The sequence below is a fragment of the Ambystoma mexicanum genome, chromosome 3p, assembly GCF_040938575.1.
Source record: "Ambystoma mexicanum isolate Mex_15411 chromosome 3p, UKY_AmexF1_1, whole genome shotgun sequence".
NCBI lineage: Eukaryota > Metazoa > Chordata > Amphibia > Caudata > Ambystomatidae > Ambystoma > Ambystoma mexicanum.
Window position 1 is genome coordinate 1257993946 of NC_090925.1, and position 14227 is coordinate 1258008172.

At 46.0% G+C, this 14227-nt stretch overlaps 1 protein-coding gene across 1 annotated transcript in view; it reads left to right on the top strand.

The window, feature by feature from the left end:
- LOC138580055 (guanylyl cyclase C-like) overlaps window positions 1-14227 on the top strand; it is a 493661-nt gene that overhangs the window by 93632 nt on the left and 385802 nt on the right. The window contains exon 4 of the mRNA XM_069650291.1: window positions 5240-5336. Within this exon, the coding sequence (XP_069506392.1) occupies window positions 5240-5336 (97 nt within the window). The remainder of the gene's footprint in view (window positions 1-5239; window positions 5337-14227) is intronic.

Here is a 14227-nt window from a genome sequence, read left to right on the forward strand (position 1 = left end):
CAATTCCATCTCTAAATACTTCCATCTTTAATTTCTCTGCTCCTATTTCATTTGACTGCACAGCATATATCGATTCTTCTGCACTGGCATTCAGTCGTACCTTGAGCCATGCTTCATGTGTCCAACTAAGTAAAGGCAAAGCACCTTTCTTTAAGACATACACCTTTCCTATTGCCTTCCTATCTTTGAATTCCAACGTTGCTCTGAACCAACCTATGATATCAATTTTTGCACCACCATAGGCTCTGGGGTTGATGTCAGCTTCATTCAACCATTTGGGACCAATTTTCTTCCTCATTGCTCCTGGTAATAGTGTATATTTCGCTCCCGAGTCTGTCATCATTCTTATCGGGTTGCCATTTACCATGACAATGGTTTTCGGACTTTCAAGTTCCACTTCATTATCTTTGCCGCAAATTGCAAAAACACACTCATCACCTTCATCATTTCCATCATCTCCAATCCAGAGATGTTAGAATGGAGAGAGTCAGTAAATTAAGCAAAGGAAATGAACAGTTGGGAATCATCCGCATAGAAGTGGGATGATAAAACAGAAGAAGAAATAAAGGAGGATAAAGGCGTGATGTAGAGAGAGAAAAGAAGAGTACCAAGTACAGAGCCTCGGGTACACCATACCAGAGACGGAAGAAAGAAGAAGTTCTGCCTGACCGAGAGACAGAGAAGGAGCGGTCACAAAGATAGGAGTAGAACTAGTGTAGGACAGAACCAGAAAACACAAACGATGATAGGCTAGAGAGAAGAGGAGCGTGATCCACCGTGTCAAATGCTGCAGATAGGTCAAGATGAATAAGTATAGAAGAAAGCTTAAAGTGGCGGGCAGAGAGAAGAGAATTGGAAACACTTAATAGTGTAGTTTACATTGAATGGAGGGGCCAAAAACCAGATTGGGAGGGAGAGAGAAGTGAATTAGAGCCTAAATAGCAGGTGACCCGGGAATAGGCCACTGCTAATTAATTTGGAAAGAAAAGGAAGAAGTGAGATGGACAAAAGCTAGATGGGAGGGTAGCGTTGAGGGAAGGCCTTTCTAAGATGGGGATAATGGTAGCTATCTTGAAGAGAGAAGAAAAATGAGCAGAGGAGAGAGAGGAGTTAATAAGATCAGTAAAGTATTTCATCACACCTAGAAAACATTGCACAGAAGAACAATATTCGTTTTCTCACACTATTCAGCAATTCCCCAGCTATTTCTGAGCTGGAGTTTGTTGATATAATCATTCTGCCAGCCCTAGAATATGTTGGTGGGCTGTTTAGTGGGAGAAAAAATAACATTAATCACCAACACAATGTGTTGTAATACTGGCCCAGTAACATACAGTTGCAATTACATATAGCCAGTAAAATATATGTTCACTTACCCACATCACTAGCTCTGATGCCGTCTCAGTAAGTAGTATTCCTAAATTATCAATCTCTGCATGCCCAGCAAAAACAATGCTAGTATCCAACTTGCCTCAAGAATAGCTACTGCCAGTTTTCACTTTTCCCTAATCATGTCTGCAATTGTCCAGTTGTCTATTTCACAGTTTCTCAGTGATTGTCAATTTTAAATCCTTTGTAAGAGAGACTGCCATGTTCCACATGCCAAGGTATGTATACTGACAGTTTCCACTTAGCGCAGGAAACAGATTGCCAGTTTTGAATGCCCAGTAAGAAGTTATCTGTTTCCCATGACCAGGGTCCATGTTCCCAGCAATAGCGATTGACAGATAGCATTTTGCACAGTTTATTTATTACCAGTCTCCATATTGCAGCCATTCGCCATGCTGCCAATAACAGACAGTGCCAGTGACCATATCATCCAACCAGCAGATATTTTGAGATTTTTACATTTCTGTCTGGCAATTTAGATATATTGCCAGTTGCTGTACATGACTGTCCTTTTCTAAATTGCACTAGTAAAATAAATTACCAATCCCTTTTCCACCTGCCCAGTGCCAATGGCACAACCCCCAGTAACAGACAGCACTAGTTGTATGCACCCCAAAAAAGCGCTAACACTTACAACATAGTAATTAACATAAATGGTTTCCACATCCTCTGCGAAAGATAATCACAGTTTTCATATTCCTGGTGGCAAATATTTCCAGAAATACAGTCTTGGGTACAAATATTAGCAATTTTGGCCTGCTATCCGGACCTGGGAGTTACACATCAGCATACATTAGCAGTTTTGGCCTGCTTACGGGACCTGGGAGTTAGACATGAGCAGACATTAGCATTTTGGCCTGCTGTCGGGACCTGGGAGTTACACATCAGCAGACATTAGCAGTTTTGGCCTGCTTATGGGACCTGGGAGTTAGACATGAGCAGACATTAGCAGTTTTGGCCTGCTATCCGGACCTGGGAGTTAGACATCAGCAGACATTAGCAGTTCTGGCCTGCTGTCGGGACCTGGGAGTTACACATCAGCAGACATTAGCAGTTTTGGCCTGCTGTTGGGACCTGGGAGTTAGACATCAGCAGACATTAGCATTTTGGCCTGCTGTCGGGACCTGGGAGTTACACATCAGCAGACATTAGCAGTTTTGGCCTGCTTACGGGACCTGGGAGTTAGACATGAGCAGACATTAGCAGTTTTGGCCTGCTATACGGACCTGGGAGTTAGACATCAGCAGACATTAGCAGTTTTGGCCTGCTGTCGGGACCTGGGAGTTACACATCAGCAGACATTAGCAGTTTTGGCCTGCTGTCGGGACCTGGGAGTTAGACATCAGCAGACATTAGCAGTTTTGGCCTGCTGTCAGGACCTTGGAGTTAGACAGCAGCAGACATTAGCAGTTTTGGCCTGCTGTCTGGACCTGGGAGATAGACATCAGCAGACATTAGCAGTTTTGGCCTGCTGTCAGGACCTTGGAGTTAGACAGCAGCAGACATTAGCAGTTTTGGCCTGATGTCTGGACCTGGGAGTTAGACATCAGGAAGAACCAAAGAAGCCCTTTTGTTTTGTTCCTATAAAACAAGGGAAGCATGGTGTGGCCTATGGTGTGTGTTCATACCACTGAACTAAGTTGTGCTCATCAAGAGTACCAATAATTGAATGCTAGTACTGATGTAATAGTGTGCATCACCTCTTCTGAGTTAACTGAGCAAAGGTGCCCACACCCATAGCACAATGTATGCTCGTACCTGAGGAGCCTAATTATGGTTTTGCAATTGATGGGAGGAGCTGCCCTCGGGGTCACGGTGGTGTTTGTTGTTTGTAACAGCGAGCATTTGTTAAGGAGAAGGCTTGTGGTTGTGAGCTTGGAGTAGAGAAAGTCCCTTTGGGCTTTAGAACCAGTCATGGATGAGGTTTGTTAACAAGTTACTGAACATGTGTATTCGAGTATTGGTGCGGAAAGAAACATGCTCAGCACTTGGCAGAATGTCAGGCATCTGCAAAGGTCCAGGTATGACGTAATGCATTAACTCAAGGTCACGCCCCATACATACCAGATAATAGCAGTTGTGCATGCTCAGTAGTTGAGTTTACCATTCTCCTTATGGCCTGGAATAGAATAGTTTTAAGGTGCAAGCATAAACAAACACAAAATCCATTTAATGTGCACAAGAGAGAAAACAGTTCCTGTGCACCCCCAGTAAACTGCCATGGACCTACAACACTTCTGTGGAGTGGCGCACCATCGGATTGACAGGCAGGCAGCTAGCGGGCAATATTGCCCTTGAGCCGCCGGCTTTAAGATAAGTGCCCAGCAGCGCAGCTTTGGCTGTACCAGAGCAGGAGGCAGGACTAGCTCAATAGGACAAAGCTCCTACTTTACGAGAGGCTGGACTACTAAGGCCCTTCAGTAAGCCACTATGTAGGCCTACAATGGCAGCACGTGCAGGGATCTTCCAAAGTGTGTCTCATGCTCCCTGCACTTCCTAGATTCCTGCTGAATGAAAATGGCACCATTGGAAAGCCAAACAAAACTCCAATAGTCAATTCAACAGAGGGTTGCACTCTGTCTGCCAGACGCATCCATTTCTCCTTCATGCATTAGAAAGCAGACTAGGCCTCCTGCAACACTGCTGAAGTAACACCTTTGGTTTATGACGCAATGCCAAAAGCATGCACGACCTTCAGCTGGCATGCTTACCATGGCAGCATTTGCCTCTCTCTCTGTAAATGCATTATGTATGGGCTGTGGATTGCCATCCAGTTTAAAGTAAACCTGCACACGGGTCATTCTTAAGAAACTAATAGTAAGAGCAATCAAAGACTTGATACACATCATACAATCACCTGGCTATCCCCAGCAGCACAACGTTCCATACTCTAGTCACCAATCACTGCCTGAAAGAAGTGTACATCCTTTACGAGCAACTATCATACCTACTTCGTTTGCTGTAATAAATGGTGACACCAGACAACACGTGGTAAATGAATGCTCATTTAGGGCAGGGGTTTGCAGGCAGAGGTTATGCCCAAGTGATACCTGGCCGCCCTCATATTCCACTAAATCAATCACTCTTAGACAATTTCCGCCCACCTTCCCGCAAACAAAGGATTAAAATGGTGTCCCTGATCACGCGCAGCAAATCGATTCATCGAGAAACTCTCACATTGCGGAAATCTCAGTCGCATCTTGCTGTATGTGGAGCGCAGGGCTGTCTAGTCAGTCCATGAGTCCCTTGGGAATAAGATGTTTCGAAGATTAGACCACTCACAACCAGACATTGCCATTTTCCACACAACAATGATGGACGATTGCCACATGTCCAAGAAAGGTTGTCTCCAGTTTCAACATTGCACCAGTAGCAGGTGTTGTTATAAGCCCTGTAATGGGCTTTTCCTCTCACCTTCCCTCATTGCGTCTCACCTTTTGCCAGAAACCACTTGTGGAGATGGGAGAGCCAGCATAGCTGCTCTATTTAAGATGGCTGCCTACGACATGGTGAGGAGCCTTTACGCCTGAGAGAATAGCCACCTTACAGCAGACACCACGGAAGCTGCAGCACAAGTTTTCCTGAGAAGCACAGGCGCATCTGCTGCTTGGGTCTGGAGATTTAGCACCCCCAAATGACGTGGACTAGTGTTTCCTAGTGTCCTCTTCCTTGAATGTCTCTTATCCCTTCCTCCTGAGCGGGGTTTCTGATCCTTTGTTTCAGTGAGATGCCTTCTACATGCAGCTGTTTCTCCCTCCTGCCTTCACTGATCCTGTGCAATTGTTTCTTGAATGCTTTTTATTCTCTTGTGTGTGTAATGAACTGTTCCTCTCCCTTGTTCCTCCACCAGTGATCCTGTTGTGCGGCGACCCTGATAATCTCCAAAGTGTCTTGGAAAAGAACAGTGTTTCTCCAGAAACTGTCATCATCCTCATTGATATTTTCAGGTCAGTATTACATTTCATTTCCATATCCTTATTGTAATGTATGGTAGAAAAGAGTGCCACCATGATCCTGGACATGGTCATTCATGAACGTGTGCCACCATGAGCCTGGGCATGGACGTTCATGAATGTGTGCCACCATGAGCTTGGGCATGGACGCCACCATGATCCTGGGCATGGACGTTCATGAACGTGTGCCACCATGAGCCTGGGCATGGACGTTCATGAACGTGTGCCACCATGATCCTGGGCATGGACATTCATGAACGTGTGCCACCATGAGCCTGGGCATGGACGCCACCATGATCCTGGGCATGGACATTCATGAACGTGTGCCACCATGAGCCTGGGCATGGACGCCACCATGATCCTGGGCATGGACGTTCATGAACGTGTGCCACCATGAGCCTGGGCATGGACGTTCATGAACGTGTGCCACCATGATCCTGGGCATGGACATTCATGAACGTGTGCCACCATGAGCCTGGGCATGGACGCCACCATGATCCTGGGCATGGACGTTCATGAACGTGTGCCACCATGAGCCTGGGCATGGACGCCACCATGATCCTGGGCATGGACGTTCATGAACGTGTGCCACCATGAGCCTTGGCATGGAAGTTCATGAACGTGTGCCACCATGATCCTGGGCATGGACGTTCATGAACGTGTGCCACCATGAGCCTGGGCATGGACGTTCATGAACATGTGCCACCATGAGCCTGGGCATGGACGTTCATGAACGTGTGCCACCATGAGCCTGGGCATGGACGTTCATGAACGTGTGCCACCATGAGCCTGGGCATGGACGTTCATGAACGTGTGCCACCATGAGCCTGGGCATGGACGTTCGCGCTGCCAATGCGGCTTTATATGCATGCATTTCTGCTATCATGCTCAAACGGAGACCCAGACAAAGGCTTTCCCATGGGTTCCTTTTCAAACACAAAAAGGGGCTCTTATTGATTTTTACACATTTATTTTGTCATTTATATAGCGCGCCTAACACAAGGGCATCTGGGCTCTTTTCCTACAGGCGATGTTACAAAGGATTGCATGGTTACGCCTCTATAAAATCATGATCACCTACAGTTAATATGCATTACTTCCATGTGTCCCCTAGGGTCTTTCGATATTGCGTTTATACACTTATATACATTGTAAACAGACAGTTTCTGAGTGATTGACTAAGTTAGTTACCTAGGCTTTGTGTAAATAGGTAGGTTTTCAACTGTTTACGGAAGATCCAGTAGGAATCGTGGGCCCTAAGTTTGACTGGCAGGAGGTTCCACTGTTACCTGGCAATCAAAGGGAAGCAAGAAGGTGAATGTGGGCTGCTCTGGTGGGCCTTTCACAGTGGGGTTTTCATATTCGACAAATATGAAGGTGCCAACCGATGAAGACATTTATGTGTCAAGGTGAGTATTTTGAACATGATCCGTTCTTGTACCTGTAGTCAGTGGGCATTCTGTCTGGGTGATGCGATGTGTGTAGTTCATATTTTCTCATCACTTCTTGTGTACACTCTTGTATTATACAAGAGTTCTTATCAGTGAATGTGCACATATAGGGACTAATTGTTTCTCCTGTAAATGTTATGTTATATTACTCGATATTTGTATAGCACCTAACTGCAAATGGTATGGTTTCAAAGTGCTTTCAGATCGTAGCCAACAGAAGATCAGTGGAGCGTAACATTGCAAGCTACTGTAGAATTAACAATTACATGCAAATGTCCAATTAACAGCAGAGATGAATAATGAAGTGACATCCTATTAGCGGTGGTAAGTATGGTGTTCAAACCCTTTAGTGAATATATGACAACTAGACCAGGTTTTCTGTGGGAGTTCGCCATATTCTATTAGATGCACTGCTAAAGGTGGCGTGGGAGGCGCCTAGGAGTCAGCCTACCAAACCCAAGGCAGCTGTCTGCAGTTGGGGGCTCTGCAATACAATCCCATGCACAGTAAATAGCAAGCAATCACATGCAGAGTGCATGCACATTTGGTAGATATGTCAATGAAACATTGCAATCAGGTAGAATTGTAGGGTTTTACCCCAGGAAGAAGACAGTGAACAGGTAACAGGAAGTAAAACACGCAATACTGTGCAATAATGCACACAAGTCGAAACACGAGGGTGCATCAAAGATTAAATGCCACCATTCAGTAAAGTTATGCCATAGACAAAGGAAACAGCAAATCCGACGTTTTGGTCCTATTTGTGCTCCAGGGAAGATGGGAACAATACCTTACCTCAGCATTGGGTGGGCTGCATTCTCCTCCTCCGTCTCGTCTGTACACCTGTGGCTATTCTCTGCACTACTCTCCTGGCTAAGATACCCTTCGGTTGTAGGGGGGGGTTGCACGCTGTCAACTTCTGGACCAGCCATATAGACAAATCCCAGGGACATTGAACTACCCAAGTAAGAGGTGCTATGCATGATGTCAACTCCACAGCACCAGAAATAGGTCAAACCCGTCAGGAAAAGAGTGATCCTCTAAAACCCATTGTAGAGATTTTTTGTTACTATTTATTTATTTACTTATATAGCTAAGACAAAAGCCATGAGGCATGGAGGCGCTTAACAAAATGAGGCACAACAATTAACAGTTTGGAAGTAGTATGCAAAAGTCTTAAAAAAAACAAAACAGCCAGTGACACGCATAATACAGATACAAATGAAAACCAATCAGAAGATACAGAAAAACATGAAAAGATTAAGCACAATCCTTAGGTTGGAGGCAGGTGACATGTTATTCAGATTATTATATGAGCTCAGAAATGAGGGGAGGTTACTCTGGCCACAGCCTATAATAATACAAGCTGTGTTATTCCCGGTGCACCAGTCCTTAGTGTGCAACCTTCGCAGACGTCTAAAATCCTGCCCTCTAACACAGCCAGGACCAACATTGGAGTGTAGCCATGGCCAGACCTTATTCCTGAGTAGTGCCCCTCTAGTTTCAGCCCTCTCCAGCTTGTCTACGTTTGTGATAACAATATTCCTACAGTCCATAACAAGCTCTCTTTCATCCTAGACTTCTTGGTGCGGATATCTTGCCCGCAAGAGAAACTGGCTAGTCTGGGTGAGGGATATATTAGCTTGCTGGTCTTTTGCAAGGGTAACAGAAGCTCACCCGCGCTCTTTGCCGCAGCCAATGCCACAGCACAGTCAGTTTCACGACACGCAGAGTGAGATAGAGATACATTGGTCTCATACTCTACAGTTGAGGGGCTGGTATTTATAGTTGTACTGGTTTGACGTGCTACCTCCCTCATATTTAAGTGTAGTTCTAATGGATCACTTTGACATGCTACACCCATCCTGGCTGAAGGGGCATCTGAGGAAATCTCATGAAAGGAGTCCATCCAAACACTAAAATCCAAGATGGTTTTGCGCTGATTCAAATTGTGGATGATCTTTTCTTTCATTGACTGCCAAACCACAGACCCACTAGGACCAGAAGACAGCCCCTTATTTCCAGAAAGGGGCTGGGTAATAGCTTCAGCAATCACGCCGTCCATGCTTTTTGATGGGGGTTGTAGCACCTTCGTCACAACTGAGGGCATTTGGACAATAAAACCAGATTGACTAAGAACCGATATTTCATCTGATAAACCAACAATGTCCTTCTGGACAACGGCTTCATCCCTCTACAATATTGAAATTGCCAATGGGATCTCCACACCAGCGCCCCCCCCCAACCCCATACACAGAATCCATGCTCTCCTTGTGAAGTCGCTGTCTTCTGCGGGCCCTCCTGGCTATGACTTCCAACACGCGACTCCCACCCGTAACAGTACGCAAAGGGGAAATGCTCGTTTCAACATCATTAAGATGGTAATAGGAATGGGACTCAGTTAACACACTGGGCCTCCTTTTAAGTACGCCTGCTCTAGTGCTAGGCAATATACCAAACCCTAACCCAAGGTCAAGTCCGTTAGTACAAGAAGCCACAAAAGGCCACTCACTTATCTGGAACAAAAACCAGACCAAACTGTTCACAGAAGGCAAAGGTAATGCAGCCACCCAAACTGGGCAACAATATCTCATAGGGTTATAGGCTGCATGGCAGTATGCTGAGGCACATGGAATGCAGTGTTCCACTACCAGCTCACCCCGTCTCTCGCCTCACCTCTCACCCTTTGCCCAATGGCCATGAGAAGCGGCATCCAGTGAGCAAACAGGACGGGCAGACAGGAACGGGGTGGAGGAACAGAAGGCTTGAGGAGCCGCACAGGAAAGCACAGCATGCCAGCAAGCCGCCACGAGATTAGAGGAAAAGACCTAGGAATGTGATGGGCCATCAAGCTGCAGTGCAAGCAGCCGCTTCCGACAGAGAATGTCAAGCCACAGTAACAAAGGGCTAGATTACACAAAAGGTGATCGAAACACAAAGGGGCCAGAGCCTCTACCTAAGCCAGCAACGTGTCAAAGCCTAGTAGAAAAGCACATTGAGAAGCAGAGATAAAAAAAGTATGTGCGCCAACCCAGTAACAGGCTCACCTTAGGTGAGAACCCAGGAGCCAAGCCACAGTGGGAAGTTGGAAAACCTTTGGTCGAAGTCGGCGCTACCTAGGAACTAAGGCCCAGTAGGAAGGGGGCAGTCTATTGGGTAAACCTAAAGTGTAGTTGCGACAATGGAAAGGAAATACAGTGTAACTAGAGTGTCAATGGAGTTGTGCAGTCTAAAGGAGAAGACATTGTGTCTCCTCTGAGTTTAAGACTGTGACATGCAATTCATTGCTCCCGAAAATCCTGACGATCTCTGGTAAAATGAAAGTTACATCAAAGGGTTGTGCACTACTGGAAGGTGCTGTCACGAACGCACATAAACATGCAACAACATCAAGTGGTCCCCCACGCAATGGGGCTTCGGCCAGGTCCCTCGTTTCAATGCGGCCACATTCCTGCTTAGAGTAGTGACTGGGTTCCTAGGGCGGCTTACAGTGGAGTGGGAAAGCAAGACCCTCACAGAGTCCCTTTCCTCTTACAGCATTGAGCTGGTGACAGTTCTGCTTAACCCTCATGCACTGGTGGCAAAGGGCCTCTGTTCCACTAAGCAATGGGTAAGAGGCCAGGGGACATTCAGGGCTTTGCTGCAGGAAGCGAAAGCAAAGTGAGGAGGATTCTGTGCTCAATTTGGTGAGAATTCACGAGTGAGGAACAAATACACTGAACTGACTTCTCTTACTTGATCATTTTAAAACATCTATAAAATAGTGTGAATTGTAAATTCTGTGATTTTGCTACCCACACAGAAGATGTACACCATGTAGCATGTCCAGACAACAAGATAATTGATGGTGCAAGAAGTGTGTTTTTCCTGAAAGACAAATGTCAATCACATATAGACATTAAGGCGTTTACACACCCAAAATCATCGACTATTGCCAGGTGCCACACCAGTGAAAGGGGAGGAAGGGACATGAGCACTGGACTGGCATGTTAAAAGAAGGCAATACATCTCCCCCGAAATCACACAGAAAGGAGTCCAAAGTCTGAATGCTACAATAGCCGCAGTGAAAAATGGATATGAGATGAACGTCTCCGACCACGGCACCCTCATCGGTGCACCCACCTGGACTCTGAACCTAACCCAAGGAAAAAGAAGGATGTCCCAGAGGAAGAAAACCTTTGATGAAACAAAACTGGCACATTAGGGTGGTCGGGGGGTTGGTGTAAGGGAACCACCCAAGACTCTTGATCTGGCTCTTAAGGAGGAAGGAGGGAAAAAGATGAACAAAGATCAAAAGTGGGTTGGGGAGGTGAAGAAGGGCTGGAAAGCAATACCGGGAACCCTCAGGAGGTCAAGAGTGGAGCATTAGCAAAAATCAAGCCAGGATGGGAGATGACAGAGAGATGGGAGATCCTAGCCAGACTGCCTCCCACTGCATCCCGGAGTACAGCCTAACCCACAAGTACACCGGAAAAGAGACAGTAACACCGTACACAGAGCTCCCTTCAGATCTGCCCTCGCCCTCCCACTGCACCCCACAGGCACATGCCCTGGAATAAAACTACCAAAGCCACAGGAGGTACAATTGAGTCAGGAAAACACAAGACACCAATTGAAGGGTGAATTGAAATAGCATATCAGCCAGTTGATGGCAAGGAGGCCAGGCTCACCCAGCATGGTCAAAACAAAAGAGGTGATGGCTGGAAGGTTTAGAATTAATCCCAATCTATGACATCGCTCGGGGGAGCCTTCCAGACCATTGTTCTTCGCCTGTCAAGCTATTACAAAAGGGGAAAGACCATATGCATATCAGGTGTGGTCCCACCCCAAAAGGGGCAGGCCAGCCTGAACTGCTTGGTCACATCCCTTCTGCATGAGACCACAAGCTTCCCCAGACATGTTTTGGCCTCATCAGTGAGGAATAGCTTGGGTCTCTAGGCCCAGCAGTTACAGGACCCACATCTGGGCATACCCGTCCCACTCGGGGTGACTATAGCAAAACAAAACAAAAGAGCATGGCCCACAAAGTCAACATTGATTTCTCCCAGCCCTTGGCCTGAAATCTGCTCTCCCAAAAGAGGATTGAATGAGTGGCAGAGTTTGAGCCCCCCAGCATATTTTCCCAACCAAACCTTCCCCAGGCGTACCTCCAATTACTGTGCTGGTGGGAAAACACCAAGAGCGGCTCACACACATCCGAGGTGAGGCAATCATCCATCATATGGCTTCCTTCCCAGCCTCCTGTAGGATGACCTGATACTTGTGAGAGATAGATCCCACCTGGGTCCGTGCTATGCTCACCCGTCAGTACTCCAGTGTCTTGAGGGGCTTTGTTCCCCTGCAAGTATCCTCACAACTGCACCCCTACACAATGGACTTCCATGTGGAAGGTTAGGCCATGGCTCCCCACAAGTAGTCTAAAATGCCTCCACTGTAGGAATATGCTGAAAACACCCAGGAGACACACTGAAGCACCAAGCCTCATATCCCTCCTCTGACAGTCCCACTTTCAGCCCGAGTGGGTCCAATCCCAAGCTCCACACCTCACATCCTAGCACTGCACCAAAACCTCAGCAAAATCCAGAACCCTTCAACCTACCTTCCCTACGGCAGACCTCTCCCTGAAATACACCCCTAAACCAGTCCCTCTCCCGATCAGAGATGCTCATCTCCCCACCCTGTTCTTCTCCCCGACAGGCAACTGCTCACCTGCTTCCATTCCCCCCGCCATCCCTTCATCGTATTGCTGTTGTATTTTATTGTTTATTTATTTATTAGTGCACTGAGTCGTCAACAACTCCTCTAGCACTCTGTGGTGTACCACACTTCCTCGCTACCATTGAGGCTCCCACTCAGTTCCAAGCCCAGATGATCCCACCTGTGCATAAGCCCTCAGTTGCATGACAGATCCCCTGTACCTCACCTGCCCTCTCAGGCAGAAGTCCAAAGCACGTCCTAGAAGCACTCGTAAAGGAGAAGTCACATAAACAAAGGCTGCACAACCCACCCCAAACTATGCCATTGGACTGTGTGGCACCATTTTGTGTGGCCTAGGTCCAAGAAAACATAAAACCATTTTGAAACTAAGCAGGGACAACCCCTCCAATAAGTAAAAGTATACAAACAAGGGACAATTTACACTGATTAAATAAAAGTACTTCAATTAGCATGAATGACAGACCATCATTTAAAAATAGAAGAACTTTCTTAACTGGGCCAAGAAGCTTCTAAGATCAATAAGCTACCTGGCTGTCGTGTAAATAAGAGACCACTCTGGCATGCTTGAACCACATTCAGGAGAACTCATTGGTCCTGTACAAATATATAGAGATCCCCTCATTGTGTTTTATGAACACATTTGGTATTACCACGGTGCTCCAGGACTCCTTAAAACTCCTGTATGCTGGAGGTCTAATCGTTGCCCCTACCTATATTTACGAGGTGTTCCTAGCATGAGTATAGGCAGACAAATGAGACATTCTCTGTACTCCTGTACACATACCAAGCAGATCTGCCCTCTGCAGTGGTGCATGTCTAACATAGCGCTATTTATTGTCACTATAAGCATAGAAGGTCCCACCAGTGTTGACATATTTCAGATGTCTTCTCAGCATTCATATACACTCATTCACATTTCTCACATACAAAACTGCATAATATGAACGCCTCTTTTTACCTACACAGTGCATCCTTTAATTGCCCTGAACACTGGAAGTACAAGATATTGCGACTCTATACACATGCCTTTGCTTTCCCATGTTTGTTTGTTTGTTTGTTTGTTTGTTTATAGGGCGCCAGAAAACCCTTGGGTAGCTGGGCGCGCAGAATAACAAGAAAACTTAGAACTTGGTTACAGGTTGCAGATTACAGGTTGTTGGTATCCTATGCTATATACAGTAATTACATTATATACAGTCTTTATATTTACATGTAGCAATAGAGGGTAACATATTATAAACAGTAAATACATTATGTACATTTTACATGTGAGAGTGGAAGGGTACATATGGCATCAGAACATGTGCACATGAGCATGTACACAGCCAAAGTCATTTTCATGATGGTGAACGCGTGTATGAGGGGAACCTCAGTGCCATAGCCCTTTGTAAGAGATATATAAATTGGTTCTCTGTACATAGGATGTCTTGTCGCGCCTAGAAGCACTTGTGTACAGGCGCGTTATAAATTACTGATCATATCATCAATGCAGCTACTCATATCTGTGAGGCATACCCATTACTACTCTACACGTATATAAGCTATGTCTTTGTTGATGCAGCATACTCAGGATCTCCTCATTTCTACAGAATACATGTACAAGAGATATTCATGTTATTCCTGTCCATCTATTACGAGGGGTGTTAAGTTATTCCATGCACTAGAGGCCTCCTCAGCAAGTTCCTGGTTCCTGTACCCATAGGTCATCTCCTATAC